General features: G+C 37.5%; 2 protein-coding genes across 3 annotated transcripts in view; both read left to right on the top strand.

Annotated features, from left to right (window-relative positions):
- Window positions 1-784: 784 nt before the first annotated feature.
- Window positions 785-9,113, top strand: fezf1 (FEZ family zinc finger 1). Its single transcript, XM_074633520.1, has 4 exons — window positions 785-1,678; window positions 4,194-4,328; window positions 5,380-5,512; window positions 8,745-9,113. Exons 1-4 carry the CDS (start codon window positions 785-787, stop codon window positions 8,978-8,980), a joined length of 1,398 nt encoding a protein of 465 aa, XP_074489621.1. The 3' UTR covers window positions 8,981-9,113.
- A 7,212-nt stretch (window positions 9,114-16,325) lies between these two features.
- The window catches only part of aass (aminoadipate-semialdehyde synthase), a 34,099-nt gene continuing 32,668 nt past the window's right edge, over window positions 16,326-17,756 (top strand). Inside the window, exon 1 of one of the 2 annotated variants that reach the window (XM_074633528.1) lies at window positions 16,326-16,480. The gene's annotated coding sequence lies outside the window, so the exon portion shown is untranslated. The remainder of the gene's footprint in view (window positions 16,481-17,756) is intronic. The other variant, XM_074633529.1, reaches the window with a different exon arrangement.

Below are 17,756 nucleotides of genomic sequence, written 5' to 3'. Positions count from 1 at the left end.
GTCAAAGTTTGTGATTCAAAGAGCCAATAAAGCAGCACCCTGAGATCTTTAAATGTATTTAAAATCCATTTTCTGTTCAACATCTCGATCCGTTTTTCTGTTTCAAGTTCACCAACATGACAGCAGCTCTGTGGTTTCTCTTCTCTGAGCCGCGTGCGTAAAAAGGGCGCAAAAGATGCATCATCCAAATGTGATCTAAAAACTCCTGACAGACAGACAGACAGCTTCTCTGACCTGCAGCCGCTGCTGCGAGTCTTTGGCTGCGATTTGATTTGGAGAAAAAAAAAAAAAAATGATGTCACGCGAAGCCACAAGGGGACCTGGGATTTACCAAATAACCTTCCAGTTGAGCAGGAGTCCTGCCAAGTAAAGGAACAACCTCCTCTTCCTCTTCATCTTCCTCTCCTCCTCCTCCTCTTCTTCCTCTTCCAGCGGCGACAAGTGCAGAGAATCGACGAGAGGAAGAATTGAGCAAATTATCTACTTTTTCTTCTTCTTCTTCTCTGGACGGTAACGATCTGCGAGGTCTCGGCTTCTCTCCGCACGCCAGTAAGTTTATCGAGCAAAAGCCACACGGTTGTCGTCAATAAAGGACGGAGACGGAGACGGAGACGGAGGGGTACCGGGGGTTTTGGAGGGTTGGAGTGGGGGGGTTTCCCGGTTTTTCCTCCGGTAGATGATGCCCTCTCCTTTGGGCCGGTGAGGTGAGGAGCAGCACCGACCCCCGGCTGACGGTTTCCACCTCCAGCAGCTTGTTGTTGGTGTTGATGTTGATGTGGAGGTGATGGACGGTGACGCTCCTCTCCGTCGCTCAGCCCCAGCGGGGATCCTCGGCTCCCCTCCGGCTTCACGGAGCCAGCAGCCCGCCGACATGCTCACCTCCTCCTCCGGTAGTAACAGCAGCACTAAACCTCTCGCTTTCTCCATCGACCGGATTATGGCCAGGACGCCTGAGCCCAAGACGTCGATACCTCCACCACCAACACCGATCCCCAGCTGGTTCCAGTCCTCCTCCGCTGCTCCTCCCGTGGGGAAACCAGATCCGTGTCCGTCCTCTCTGCACTGCATGATCCCTCTGGTGCCGCTCGGCTACGACCACCGGCTCACCATCACCGGGCTGGATCACTTCGACGCATCTTCTCCTGCAGACTTTCTGTCCGGTTTTGGGTTGAACTATAAGACCCAGGAGGACTCCTCTGTAAGCCACCACACAGTCCAGCCCCAGTACAAGCTGTTCAGACCCCGGGTGGTGAACCAGTCCTCCTTCCCGGTGTGTTATCTGAACTGTACCGGAGCAGGAGGAGACAGTGGAGGTGTTTGTGCTCCGCCGGCCGGCCTCGTCAACCTCCACCCGATGGCCTCCTACCTGCTCACCACGGCCCGGCACAAAGCCTTCCTGGCGGCGGAGAAGAGCAGCAGCAAGCCGGGCCTCCTGCAGCAGCAGCAGTACCCGGTGGGCTCCGGGTCCGGGTCCGGAGGCCTGCAGGCCTTCAAGGAGCTGTCGCTGTCTCAGAGCCAGATCCAGCACTACATGAAGGAGCGGGACCAGATCCTCACAGAGAAGATCTTTAAGGGCTCCTCTGCTGCTGCTGCTGCTGCTGCTGCTGCTGCTGCCCGGCTCAGCGGATCATGTCCCGGCAGCAAACCCAAAGTCTTCACCTGCGAGGTCTGCGGAAAGGTGAGTCCTGATGTGAATGAATGAAAGACTTTACTTCCAACATAAAAATAAATAAAAACAGATACAAAATAATAACAAACAGACATAGGTAGAAGTAAAACTTATATTTCCCTATACCCCTTTCTCACTTCTCCTCTAATAACTCATGTATCATAGAATGATAATATAATATAATATAATATATAAACTATCACCTCCAACTCAACCAAAATCAGCAACTCCTGCAAAACCTGCACTGTGATTCATCTGTTCATCAACTCAGATCAGAGGCTTTTTTGGATTGATTTAAAAATACAGGGTACAACTAAATGGGATTTTTGGGGATAATATTTTTAACATTTAAAAAAAAGGATTTAATCTGGGGGATAGATTATTAGGTAATACATCATAAAATTAAAGTCATTAACTGCGGCAAGGTGAGTCCTGATTTGAATGAATGAATGAAAGACTTTATTTCGAACATAAAAATAAATAAAAACAGATACAAAATAATAACAAACAAAACAAGAGTAATAGTGTCCGAAAAGGAGTATAGATAGAAGTAAAACTTATATTTCCCTACCCCTTTCTCACTTTTCCTCTCATATATCATAGAATGATAATATAATATAATATATAAACTATCCCAGATTTATTTACATCCCAAATTAAATTCAATTAGGCTGCTAATTAGAATAATTCACCCCTGTTAAGGCAAGGCAAGGCAGCTTTATTTTATTTGTATAGCACATTTCAGCAACCCCCTTTCTCATCAACTCAGATCAGAGGTTTTTTTGGATGGATTTAAAAATACAGATTACAACTAAATCGGATTTTTGGGGATAATATTTGTAATTTGTAATTTAATTATTAAATAAAATTACTTTTTTTATTTTTTAATATTTTTAATATTTAAAAAAGGATTTAATCTGGGGGATGGATTATTAGGTAACAAATCATAAAATTAAAGTCATTAAAGTGATCTTAATTCCCTTTAATTTAGAAGGAAATCATCTGAATGGTCAGATTTAGAAAATCTTAAAACACATGAACGTTGTGACATGAAACTACAAATTAAACGACTCGATCTTCACAATTACAAACAAAATAGAATCAACTTCTCCAGCCAAAGATGTGATTCATCCGTTAATCAACTCAGAGGCTTTTTTTTTAGATTACAACTAAATTGGATTTTTTGAGATAATATTTTTATTATAATAATAATACATTTTATTTATATAGCGCTTTTCTGGATACTCAAAGACACTTTACACAGATAAAATGATCATAAAAACACAAAAACACGAGGATATCATGAAAATATAAAACTATAAAAAAAACTATAAAAACACAATATTAATTACACATTAATTTTAACATTTAAAAAAAAGGATTTAATCTGGGGGATAGATTATTAGGTAATAAAGCATTAAATTAAAGTCATTAAAGTGATCTTAATTCCCTTTAGAAGGAAATCATCTGACTGGAAAATCTTAAAACACATGAACGTTGTAACATGAAACTACAAATTAAACGACTCGATCTTCACAATTACAAACAAAATAGAATTAAACATGGAAACAGAATAATTTAGACTTTCTTTCAGGATATATTAAAATAGTTTCAGTTTGTTCTGATTTGCTGTTTTTTTCAAATTAAGATGTTTTTGATCAGGTGTCGCTCATTATTTATTTTTTTTATTTGTGAAAATGTCCTTATTTTTGTAAGATATTGAGCTCCACTCCGACGCATCTACAGCTGGATGTGCAAATCATTTTCTAAGTAACGAAAGCGAATATTTAGCAGAACCAAAACTCAATTAATTGTTGTAAATTATAAAATCAAGATGAATTTAAAATGTGCATATATCTTAGTGCGTGCTGTGCAGGTTTATTATTGTGTTATAAACGACACATTATATTGATTCAAAGTCCATTAAATGACCCCTGACAGATTACCTTTAATTAGACTCAATCTGATAATTAAAGGGCACCACATTTATTGAGTTCTTCTTTCTTTTTTTGCTTTCAATGGAAAAGATCACGAGCCATTAAATAAACCCTTAAACTGGGACATAATGGGGGGGTCTGGAGATTAAAGCAGTTTCAATGGCAAACTCATTATTTTGGAGAATAGACAGGTTGAAATAAATATGTTTTAAGGTAAATGGTGTGAAGTTAAGGTATTCTCCTCAACGACACTATAGAATGTTATTTTAAAGAAAATATGGTTGTTGTAAAAGTATTTGTGATTGATGTGTTTTATTTTTATTTTTATTTTTATTTTTATTTTTATTTTTATTTTTATTTTTTATTTTCTATTTATAATATTAATAGACGGGTTGAAATAAATAAATAAATAATACATAAATAATAATAAATAAATGTTTTAAGGTAAATGGTGTGAGGTTAATGTAGTCTCCTCAAAGACACTATGAATGTTATTTTAAGGAAAATATGGTTGGTGTAAAAGTATTCGTGATTTATGTGTTTTTGATTTATTTTTATTTTAATATTTTTTTATTTTTCTCTTCCAGGTGTTTAACGCGCACTACAACCTGACCCGCCACATGCCCGTGCACACCGGCGCTCGGCCGTTTGTGTGTAAAGTTTGCGGTAAAGGATTCCGACAGGCGAGCACGCTCTGCAGACACAAAATCATCCACACTCAGGTAGGACCGACACACGATGAAGATTATTGATTCAGTTCAACAGTAAACTGAAGAGGAAGAAATAAGATCACGTTATTGTTATTTTTAATTTTTTTTATTTCATTTTATTTAAATTGTATTTTATTTCCTGTTGAACATTTTGATGTCATATTAAGAGCATGAACAGGAAGTCATACTGGCATCATTATATTGGTACATTATTATTTATTTATTTTATTTTATTATTTGAAATATATTAAAAAAAAATTTAAACAAAATAATAAAACATATTTTTCTCAGACGCATCAAAGCCCTGATTTAAAAAAGAAAAATGCCTGTTTCAGCCTAACAGATCTTAAACAGCAACAGAAAACATTAATAGGCTAATTTAATATAATATCCTCTAATAGTTCCTCTATTAAAAGACCTGTTAATCAAATTGAAAGTTTCCAATCATATGTTTTATTATATTTGTTGTGGGCAAGACTTTTTAGGGCATTTAATTAAATGGATGTTTTTATGAGCAGTGATCCGGTTCACAGTTTGTATTTTAATTTAAAGACCAAACTCGCTGTAATTAAGGTATAAATATACATGTTGTATGCGTCGTTATTACTGTTTTAATCCTGTAAAACTTGTATAAAAATACCCCTTTATTATATGGATCAAAGATGGTGATTAGACGCGTTAAAGTCGAACTGAAATTTGACTTTTTGTGTGAATAAATATAAATTATGATAAAAGATATGGAGCTTTTTTAAAAACTATTTTTCTTTCAGAAGAGAGTAAAGCTGTTTTAGTATCGCACTTCAGCCTGTTAGTTGTGTTTGAGCTCCTCCTGGTGTCTCCTTTAATATCCCCATAATATTCTGAATCCTGAAGCAAATGAATGAAAAATAAAAATCCCTATAATATTCCTATAACATCTGTGAGAGTGACGTCATTAAACATCTCGTGTTGCATTCACTGTCAAATATCTCTGTAATATTCTTTGATATTTTTTTTTTAATCAGATGTGTAATTTTTCACTGTGATGATATATATATATATTTTTCCTTTTTTATTTTTCCAGGAAAAACCGCACAAGTGTAACCAGTGCGGGAAAGCGTTCAACCGCAGCTCCACGCTCAACACGCACACGCGCATCCATGCGGGATACAAACCGTTCGTGTGCGAGTTTTGCGGGAAAGGATTTCATCAGAAAGGTGAGAAATAAAAAAACACCACATGTTTTTTTTTCTTGTTTTTTTTACATTTTGGTGAAAGAGACAAATAACCTGATTCAGTTTTCAACTTGAAGACACAATCTCGATAATAATTGTATAATTATTGTAAGTTCATAATACTCAGTATATTAATGAAACACGTCTGAATGACATTTATTACAAAATAATTTTAAATTAAAAAAAATTCTGCACTATTATAATTATCTTTATGCACAATATGTGTTTATATGTGCTATAATAATAATAATAATAATGATAATAATAATCAATGTGATCATCTTCGTTCCTATAAACTAAAATGTCTTAGAAAACACACTCTTCACATCTAAATCTAAACATTTGTTAAAGCAGTTATAAATGCAGCTTTTATATGATATTATAATGTGTATATGGGGAGTAGACAAAATAATGTAACCTTCTTATAGACATTTATCCACTAATTGGCTCAAATCAGGCTGAATGCCAGTCAGCAGCATCTGTCAGCTGTCACAAAACAACAAAAGGATCCAAAAAGACCAAAAAGATCAAATCACAAGTTAAAAATTAAATAAAAAACATCAAAATGAGTATAGTGATAATATCTGATAGAATGGAAAGATTGACAGACAAATACAGCAGGTTTGATGTTGAATACACTTTAGTGTCTCCGTGAGAATATCTTGGGTTTCTCAATACAATGAATACAAATTACATAAAACACAGAAGGCATTTAAAAAGTTACACAAAGCACATATAACACAACACTATATATTGCACAAACCCAGTACCCACCTTTTATAATACTTTTATTGAAGTAAAAGTCATAGTACCACGGTGTAAAAATACTCTCTTACAAGCAAAAGTCCTGCATTCAAAATTTTACTTAATACAGAAGTATCAGCATCAAAATATACTTAAATTATCAAAAGTCAAAGTTCTCATTGTGCAGAATGGTCCATCTCATATATATACTTTATTTATTTGATTATAATTTTTGATGCATTTATGAATTCCTTAATTGACATAGCTGGTAAATTAATTTATAATTTGAGTAGCTTTCTAAAATAATACAACATCATTGATTTGTCGATTATATTTTGTATTAATAATATTAATCTGCAAAACTGCCAAATAAATGTAGTAAAAGTACAATATTTGCCTTTCAAATGGGATGGATTAGAAGTAAAAATGTAGCATAAAATAGAAGTACCAAAGTACTCAGTTACTTCCCACCACTGATACCAACACACCTCAGTACACATGAGTACTTGTAGTACTTTATTTTACATCGTGGTACTTCTTTGTGACCTCACTGTGAAGATGATCTGAGATGAGATTCAGGACTTCTATTCTGATATATTTTTAAATACTACATATCTTTAAATTTGGCTCTTTTGAACCAAAATGTCCTCAAATTACAAATTATTTTCTTCAATATACTAATTTATGTGCTCAGTGTAGTGCTTTTGCTCCCTCTAATTAGTAATTTCTACCTTTAAATTACTTAATTAGTCTCCATTATTCCCTTATTTGTCTTGTCAGATGACCTAATTTGACCTAATTTGACCCTTTGTGGCTCTCTGGTGCAGCTATGACGTTAAAACTGTGTTTTTATGAACAGTCAAGTGCAGAAAAAAACAATATTTGATATTTCTAACATTTATATACATTTATCAACCTAGCAAATAACATTTTAGGATGAAATTGGTATTAAACATAATAATTGTGGTCTAATAAAAAATAATTACAACTGCTATGTAAATTACTGCATTATTTATGCTCTTAAAATCACATTATTTTATTAATAACAGAATATGTGGCATCTTTACTAAAAAGCGCTCTGTCGTTGTTTGATAGGGCCTTTCCCATTTCCCAGTTTGTACATCCTCGATTCCTTTCCTCGCCTCCTCCCCTCTCCTCACGTCTTAGTCCCGCCCACGTGAGAAGCGAGCAGAGGAGGTGAGGAAGAGACATGAGGAGAGAGGAGTCGAGGAAACAAGCATTTAATAAAATGAGACATCCTTTCCTCGGAGCTGTCATTTTAAAGAGACATCAGTTGAATATGATGTGGGGCACAGCTGGATCATCTGTCCATCATCACGCCTTTTTATACACCGGTGTATCCTCGCTTACAGCTCCTCAAACAAGTCTCCTCGCTCCTTGAGATGGATCTGGGACGTCCAGGTCAGAAGCCAGAGGAGCGAGGAGACGGGGCTGCGGTCAAAAAGTCTTAAATGACCCGGAAGTATCTAAGTGGCAGCCATGACAAGAGCTGGTCAAATCCTCTAAATGTTAAGGAAAGGTGCTTCATTGCTTCCTTTCTTATCTCCTTCAGCATTGGGTACACTGGACCATCTTCACCCCACGATTCCTTTCGGCAGCAACATTTAAACCGCGCACCGTTCGACTCTCGATAACATCCGCCGCCGCTGTTTAATTGCACATTATGGATAAATTGAAAACATCCTTCTTAGGAGGTGCGATTCTGTTTTGGACAGGAATCCTTACTTGAACTGTACAGCATTAAGTTCATCACTGTACTCATTCGCTATGTGTCATAAATAGGGCTGTCAAATTTAACTCAATAATAAAACGTTAAAATTTGATTTAACGCCACTAATTTCTTTAACACATTAACGCTATTTGGTCTTTTGGAGGTTGTAGTGGGCTCCGTTTTCGAGAGTGAAGATGCTAGTATCATATGAAACTAGAGAACCTAAAGAATCCATTGGTACCATCCATATCATACTAGTTTGTCATGAAGGAGTTTAAATACGCTCCAAAATTACACTAAATTTTGGCGAGGAAAAACTGTCATGGTCATTTTCAAAGGGGTCCCTTGACCTCTGACCTCAAGATATGTGAATGAAAATGGGTTCTATGGGTACCCACGAGTCTCCCCTTTACAGACATGCCCACTTTATGATAATCACATGCAGTTTGGGGCAAGTCATAGTCCAGTCAGCACACTGACACACTGATAGCTGTTGTTGCCTGTTGGGCTGCAGTTTGCCATGTTATGATTTGAGCATATTTATCATGCTAAATGCAGTACCTGTGAGGGTTTCTGGATGATATTTCTCATTGTTTTGTGTTGTTAATGGATTTCTAATGATAAATATATTCATACATTTGCATAAAGCAGCATATTTGCCCACTCCCAACAAACTGTGTCAAAGTGTTTTGGGTTTTCTTGTCCTGGTCTGACTCCTCGTCCTCTGACTTTGTGCAGGAAACTACAAGAACCACAAGCTGACGCACAGCGGGGAGAAGCAGTTCAAGTGCTCGATCTGCAACAAGGCGTTCCACCAGGTGTACAACCTCACCTTCCACATGCACACGCACAACGACAAGAAGCCCTTCACCTGCCCCACCTGCGGGAAGGGCTTCTGCAGGAACTTTGACCTGAAGAAACACATCAGGAAGCTGCACGACATGGTTGTCGCGCAGTCGCCGCAGCAGGCCTGAGAGACGCTTAGCTCTGACCTGAACAATGACTTTTCATCACAACGCGCCAAAAACATACATCAGGTCCCATCAGGCCTGAAACTAAACTCAAGTCCCGATATGCCAGATTTAAATTACAGAGCCTTGTATTTTTTTTTTTTATATAAATTAGAAACTTGTGCCCTCAAATGACCAATCAGCATGTTTTGTTCCCCCAAATTAGTCATTGGGATCCTCCCGTGACTTAATGTGTTTCTTATATTCGATAATCGGTGCCCAGAAATCCCAAAATCCTGTTCTCAGATGGCTTCATTTGGCCACTTGCTTCTTTCTTCTGCAGCCATGAAATTTTCCAAAACCTTGCGACTGCTTCAGATAACTTGTTCAGACAAAATATCTTTAATTTTGACTCCTTTGAGACCAAAAAACCCTGTTAAAATCAAAGGTGAAGAGGCTGAGATATCCTGCCTTTTAGACCCCTTAAGGTAAAAAAACATAGGATCCTACATTTCCCATAATGCAACTGGATTATGTGTTTTGATTAGGAGCCTGGCCACAACTTTCAAAGTCCACACGTCCAGTTTGTAATACAGGTTTTCTGTTTATAAATTTGTCGCCCCCCAAAACCCAAGCTGAGATAACCCTGATGACATCACTGTGACATCATCAGGGTTATTTCCTCAGATTACACAAGTGACCGAAAACATTATACAACTGACTGAGGAGGACTGACCACGACTGATTAACTGATTTTAATGTGTAAAATGAGTGAAGTGCCCCTTTAAATTTTAACCAGCAAGGTTTTTGGTTGACTGACACGGATGATAACCAATCGTGTCGTTTAGGGGCGGTCCCTTCTGAAATGCATAATGACCTCTATGCAGCGTTGGCCTATCCCAGATGGAAGCTGACAATCGTGAAAGAAGAATCGCGGTGAAAGAGAGACCTCCTCAGTATGAAATCCAACAGTATTTCAATCCCTGTTTGGGGTCCGTTAGTGTATGCTTTGGTTAATATTTCTTTCATTTAAATGTGAGCAGCCCGCCTGAAAGTCTGTCATCTTTAAATTCCTACAAATAGCAGACATTTCCTTTGTACAAATTTCCCCGATGCGGCGCCCTAAATGTGACCCTGAAGAAACACACGAGGGAACCCCGTCCTCGACTCCTCCAGTCGCCTCTCAGACCCCCAAACTTCCCCTTGAACTTGACCCTGCAAAAGCCATCAGGACACTCCCTAACCCCTCCAGGCCCCGCGGTGGCCCCTTCAGACCTGATCTGACGTGACCCCTGACCTCTGACCCTCTGGCTCTGACGCCGGCCTGGAAACTGACTGGAGAAAAGCTCCCGACTGGCCGCGATGCTTCTGACTCTCTCAGCTCGCGCTGGACTGAGGATGCTTCACAGAGGACAAACTGAACTTTTCTGTCCTCTGATTATCAGTCAATTATATTATAATGGTGGCTAATTATCATGTCATCAGTCATCAGTGATTATTACTAGTTTTCATTATTTTTCAGTTGCATCTCAGGATGTGAGATTGATGAACTCTGAGACCAGAGATGAGGTGAAACCACACACATCGACCAGATTTTAGATTCAAAAACAGGATTTATACCAACATTTTAAAACAGAAGTCTGATATTATATATTTTCTTATTGTCAACAAATCCCATGAAAAGACACAAACTTCTAACAAGTAGTGTATGTATCACAGCCTGATATCTCTTATTCCTCTGTGCCATAGATTGTAGTAGTTTATTTTGACTCAATCCCACCTACACCATCCTGCTGCCCCAAATACTCACTAGAGCACCAAATGTGGATTAATCCGCTGCTGAAAATAGTCCCCAACAAAAACACTATTTCCTCCTGTTTGTTTGATAAAAACTACAGTGAGCAGCTGTTTTAGGAAATTACTGAGACTTTTAAAAAAATGAAACTATATATTTGCGTTTTTAAAGATTTACATCTTCAGTAGACTTTTATCAGGTCATTAAGTAAGGGATAATGTACAGCTAGTGGGTCATTGTTGTGAAATAAACCCCTTTAGGGCGTCGGGGGGTCCAACCCACATCGCCCTGTCGGGCTTTATTTCAAGACAATGACCTGCGTGTTACACAGCTACTACAGACAAAACAACCCGTTCTCACTCCTCAAATACCGCCGTTTGGTCAGTGCCCCTCGGCATTGGAAACTGATGCACGGAGGCACCCTTTAGCAACAGTATGTTACGAACCGGGCTTTCAACTAACTCCAATGTAAACCCACCCGCAGCGTTATTCGACGGTCGGAGTAAGGGACGTAGTATTAATAGCGTGAAAGTCTGCTCAGGGGTGGTGGATGGGTCAAACAAACACATGACTTTCAACCAGGAGGCCGCTGTTCGTGTCCCGAGTGAAACTAAAAGTAACGTTGACGTGAGTCGTTAGTCAGTGAAGTTAACATCAACCACGACCGTTTCCTAGCCCTACCTAAATGGTTGTGTTGCCTTAACCTAACTTCCTGTGAAAACAGAAGTTTATTTTGAAAGGACATTATGCATGTAACGAGCGTATATTGACAGGCAGTCCCCGGTCCGTCCAAAAGTAACGCAAGAGCTGTACCCCATGCGTTGGTCTCCGATGCTGAGGGGTACTGATCAAGCAGCGGTATTTGACGAGTTGGGAGTGAAAACGTGTTAGACAGGAAGTCTGAAAGTGTAGAGAGACGGACTAACACGTTGCTAGTTTTGCTAGTCTTTTCATGGGATTTGCTGACAAAACTAAGAATATAGAATAAAACCAGACTTTTACTTTAACATGTTTATGACATAAACTCACAATATTCATGAAAGCAGGAAGAATCAAACTGGTGTTCCTCAGAGCTTCATTGAATTCTTCTCTTACGATACCTCCAGAAGTTTGAAAGTTCAATCTTGACCTAAGAGAAAATGATCTTGATTTTATAGGTTCACTTATATCAACCTTTTTTTCTGGAGTTTTCAACTGTATCGCACAGTTTTCATCAACAAATGGAGGTTGCTTAGTTGTCGTCACTTACATCCATGCTGGAGCAACAGTGAAGTATCTGCAGCCTTTATTACAACTTGGGTTTTATTTTTGCACTGTTGTCCATCATTTCTATCAGTGGTAATAACATTTTACTCACGAGCCAAGAAACACGAGCAGTGATACGATCAGACAGGTTGGAAACAAATCATCCATCACAGTTTACAGACCCATGTCGTGCTTCAACTGGTTTAGATCAAACTTTTGGTTTGTTTCCAAACTCGTCTGATCGTCTGACCGCTCGTGTTTCTTCTTTTTAGTGAAGCAAAATGTTTTTATTATTATAAGAAATTATCATCAGCACTACAAAAATACTGTAACCCAAGCTGTAATAAAACAGAGCTATAGTATGCCTACTATATATCAGCCCAGTTGCACAGAAGTTTATGAAATAGTCACAAAATTTGATGTATTGATTCGTGTACACAGACACGGATTTCACAAAACTAATTCATATGTAATCCACGTAATTGTGAACCGGGAAGTAGGAAGGAGGTCGGGGTGGATGGGCGGGTCAAAAAACACCGGACTTTCACCCAGGAGACCGTTATTGGTGTCCCGTGTGAAACCAGAAGTCAAAGCTGATTTATTTGTCACGTAACTTCCGTACTTAAGTTACGCCACTTACGGTGCTATTTGAAACCAAACTGCGATCTTTTCCTAAACCCAACTAAGTAGTCTGAAAAGACTGGAGCGGAAACTGACACTTGCGTTACGTGTTGCTGGACATTCGTAGGAAAATGCATGAAAAATATATTGTTGAAAGTCGTGCTGAGCATCATGAAAAAAAAGGGAAATTTGTGTCTATGTACACGAATCAAATATATAAAATTTTGTGACAATTTCACAAACTGCCGTGAGACTGTGTTGTATATATACAGTATATATAAATAAAATGACTATAATTCCTACTCTGTTGATGGGATTTCGATGTGAACACCCTCAAATTAAAGCAGACAATTACAAATTTAACTTACGGAGCCGAAACCCTCCAAAACAAACTATAGAAACACTTATGGACTGCACTGGTAGCTTCACCTCTACGTCTCTGGTCCTGACTGACGGAGGAGGACGAGCTGAGGCTTCTCCCCGTCAGTCAGTCTCTTGTTATTTTTTAATCTCAGGATTATTGTAAAGGAAAAAAAGTGTTTTATGATATTTATTTTAAATTGTACTACTGTTATAAAAAAAGTTTCTTGTCACGGTGAAGGTTAGTTTTTTTTGGGGGGGAGGGGGCTTCTGCTTCAGACGCTTAACAAGGAAAAAATAATGAATAAAATTAACTGTGTGTGATCACTTTTTGGAAACATTTTTTTAAAGTATTCCACTTTAAACATTAAACAAGGTATGTTGACTGCGTATTAGCCAAACAAAAGTAAGACAAATAAAGTTTTTATTCATACGCTGGGAAGCTGCATTTGAAGAGTTTAGATTCATGCAATATAAAATAACTATTTTAACTTAATATTTAGTTAAGTTTGTCTATGTTGAGTACAGATACAGTAAAATGGTACATTTAGATATTATATTTAATAAACACAGACATACTCCAGTCTTTATTTATGAATGAAGTGTACAGCAACATAGTATAAAGTACATAAAATACCAGAGAGTTTACAGTACAGAGAAAGTGGAGTCAGGTTAGTAGGGTGCAATGGAAGCATATTTCTGATAGGAAAAGAAAAAAAATACAAAGTTGAAAAAAAATAAAGAATATACAGATGTTTATATACAAAGTAAAAATTAAGAAAAGAATACAAAAATAAAGACGTTTTGGGAAATAAATAAGGGGTGAAATACAAAGGGAAAATTGTGGAGAAAAAAAATATTTAGATAAATGCATAAATACAAAAATAAATGCTAAAAAATGAATACATACATAAAAAAAGCACCCCCCCTCATTTGCATAATGATGCATAAAGAAAAAAGTAAAGAATACAGAAATAAATAAGTTTGGGGAAATAAATAAGGGGTGAAATGCAGAGGGAAAATCGTACAGAAACAAATAAATAAATGCATAAATACATACATTTAAAATAAATATAAAATAGATTAAAAAAAATAAAAGCAAAAATAAATAAAAATAATGCAAAAATGAATAAACAAATCTGATAAATAATAAATGTAATACATAAATAAATAAAAGTGGAAAATTAAACAGAAGAGTAAATAAATAAGGAAATGAATGCAAAAATGAATAAAGAAGTAAATACAAATAAAATGAAAATGAATGCAAAAATGAAGAAATAATAAATGCAAAAATAAAAAATATTGCAAAAAAATAATAAATCAATTAAAAAAAATAATAAAACAAATTAATACACAAATAAATCAAAGGGAAAATTAAATGGAAAAGTAAATCAATTTAGAAGCACATTAAAACAAAAATATAAATTGATGTCATATTTTATCAATTAATTTATGGCTACATTAATTTTTTTATTTTATTTGTATTTATTTTTGCTACATTTATTTATTTATTTATTTATTTATTCATTCTTTCATTCATTCATTTAGGAGGCCGCTCCTCAGCCCTGGCAGCTGATTGGTGGACATCACGTGCTTTTTTGTAGATCTACATATGGATCTAGACCTAGATCTAGACCTTCAGATCTACAGACAGAGCACCGCACTGCTCTGGGACAGGTCCACCTTGAGAGGCAGCTGCAGACATGCGCTCGTTTTCAATCTATGTGCAGCTTCACGGGCGGTCACATCCACGCAGCTAACTCCGCCAGCCCTTATACTTTACCAACTTGTTCTCCACTTCCTTTCTCTTGAGTAAAACCAAACCCAGTCAAGGGTCTGTACGTTTACTGCTCAACATGCCCGCTCGTTCAGCACTGTAGCCGCCCAAACGGGGTGCGCTGCACACAAAAACAAACTCACCTCTGTCTTGCGTAGCTTTACTATGATCTCAGAGAATTCCCAGGAATTCCATTCCATTTGTAAAAACACGTGCCAATAGGCAACAGGAAACCCGGTGGTTTTACCTTCACAGTAAAAGACTAAACTGGACCTGTAAGAATCAAACTCAGAAACAGTTTTATTGCCAGATAAGATGAGATTTACACTTACAAGGAATTTGTCTTGGTGTTTTGGTGCACAGTGATAAATGCAGTGCAGAAGTCAAGAGACATCATATGAAAAATGCACATTTGATATTTTGAAAAAATTAAGTCAATCAATTAAAATATTGAATCGCAAACAATTTCTTTTAGCTGTTAAAAAAGTACCTTAAAGGGAGATTTGTCAAGTATTTTATACTCTTGCAGACATGGGAGTGGACAAATATGCTGCTTTATGCAAATATATGTATTATTGGAAATCAATTAACAACACAAAACAATGACAAATATTGTCCAGAAACTCTCACAGGTACTGCATTTAGCATAACAAAATATTCTCAAATCATAACCTAGCAAACTGCAGCCCAACAGGCAACAACAGCTGTCAGTGTGTCAGTGTGCTGATTTGCCCCAAACTGCATGTGATTATCATAAAGTGGGCATGTCTGTAAAGGGGAGGCTCGTGGGTACCCACAGAACCAGTTTTCATTCACATATCTTGAGGTCAGAGGTCAAGGGACCCCTTTGAAAATGGCCATGACAGTTTTTCCTCGCCAAAATTTAACGGAAGTTTGGAGCGTATTTAGCTTCATTCGAGACAAGCTAGTTTGACATGGTTGGTACCAATCAATTCCTTAGGTTTTCCTGTGTCATATGATGCCAGTATCTTCACTCTAGCTTTAATAAACACTTTGAGCCTGCTGCAACCTCCACAAGATCGATCGCGTTAAAGAAATTAGTGGCGTTAAAACAAATTTGCGTTATTATCGCGTTAACTTTGACAGCCCTAGAAAAAAAAAATACGTAAGAAAATATATGTATATGTTTTCAAAGTGGACAAGCTGTACAGTCTACGCAGGAATGTACAAATATATTTACAAGATGTGCAAAAGTTCATAGTATGAGAATAAAGTACTAAACATTATGTGAATGTGGGGAGATAGATACACGGCTATTAAAAAGTGAATATAGTGCAGAAGAGACTGTTAAAAATGAGTATAGTGCAGGGTAACTCCAGTAGCTTAGTCTATGTATATAGTATGTATGTATATAGTATAGTATATGTTTATGTTTTACCTTTGTCCAGCTTTGTTTATGTATTTATGTGTAAGTACAGTGAGAGGGATGAAAAACTCAAATTCCTTGTATGTGCACACACAGCCAATAAAACTGATTCTGATTCTGAAACCGACTGGAATTTTTTTTATTTTTTTTTAGTTTTATTTTGAAATTCTGCCCGGAAGCGGATTATTCTCCCGGTCTGCGCGCGTCCAGTCCGGTTGTGAAGTTGCAGCTCGGTCTCACCTCTGAGTGACACTCCGGTGTTGTGGGTGAAACCGTCGCCATATATATAACGTTTCCTCTCCAGGAGCCGGCGTGGTGAACACAGACCGGTCACTAAAGGTGAGTCCTACCCACGTGTACCATTATCGATCAATATATCGATAACATAATCAATGTGAGTGTGTCGGTGTTGGAGCAGACCCCGGAACTGAGGTGAAACTACGAGCTGCACCAAACTCCATGAACATTTCTACAGACTTAAAGTCATGTGTGTCTGCTGGTTCAACACTGACTTTATGATGATTTCTGTTAGTTTGCAGTCAGTTATTAAACTCAACACGTGTCATATTACTACATATTATTAAGATTAATATCAAGATACATCTGAGGGGTCGCAATGGGCTTATTTTGCTCTCTTGCTTTCTTGCTGAGAGTCTGATGAGAAGATTTTGTGGCTGCAGCCAGCTATTAGCTTAGCTTAGCTTAGCATAAAGACAGGAAACTGATAGCCTAGCTGTATCCAACAACAACAAAACCCACCTAACAGAAGCTCACCAATTAACACGTGTGTCATTAGTTTAATCTCTACCAAAACCAACATGTAAAAACAAGAATTTATGGTTTTACAGGGATGTTATGTGGCTAACCCCCCCAGGTTGTTTAACCCCCAGGTTGTTTAACCCCCAGGTTGGTTAACCCCCAGGTTGGCTAACCCCCCAGGGGTCCCTGAAGGGGTTCCTGGGGGTCCTCTGTAAAAAAGGGGAATCATTTATTTTCACTATAATGCCATCCATAAGTAACATAATCTATGAATATTTTGGTCATACACTTTCTTTAATAAAACATCTAAAAGCAAAAATCCTATCAGATAGGGGGGCCCTGGGACAATATCTTATCAAATCATGGTCTAATTTGTGACGTGAAAAGGTTTGGGAACCACTGGGCTAAGCTATGCTATTCAGTACTTGAAGGGGGATACTCTTATTCACATGTTGATGTGTTTATCAGCTGGTATCAGCAATCTTATTCCTATTTGTTCATTATTCCTTTCAGCATGTTATTCTGTGTCAGTCATAATCAGCTGTGGTTTTATTGCTATATTATTAAACTCGGGCTATGCATCTTCTATAGTAGACCTCTAATACTCCAACTGGGACATTATAGGGTTAAGGTGGTGTGTTTAGTGTTAATAGTTAAAGTGCTTTCCTGTGTTATTTGTAGCCTATAGTAGGGTTTCATTCAGGTCCCAGTCAGGATGCTCCTACATATTATACAGAGACACATTCTGAATTTATACAGTGAATAAAATATACTAGGAGATGTTGGGTTTGGGTCCTCCCCCGAGAAAATTCGAAGGTTTCTGAATTAAAACTATGCACTTCCACATCATTGTGGA

This window comes from Sebastes fasciatus, chromosome 4 (genome assembly GCF_043250625.1).
Source record: "Sebastes fasciatus isolate fSebFas1 chromosome 4, fSebFas1.pri, whole genome shotgun sequence".
NCBI lineage: Eukaryota > Metazoa > Chordata > Actinopteri > Perciformes > Sebastidae > Sebastes > Sebastes fasciatus.
The sequence above is the reverse complement of the archived record's forward strand: the minus strand, read 5'-3'. Positions and strand labels throughout refer to the sequence as shown.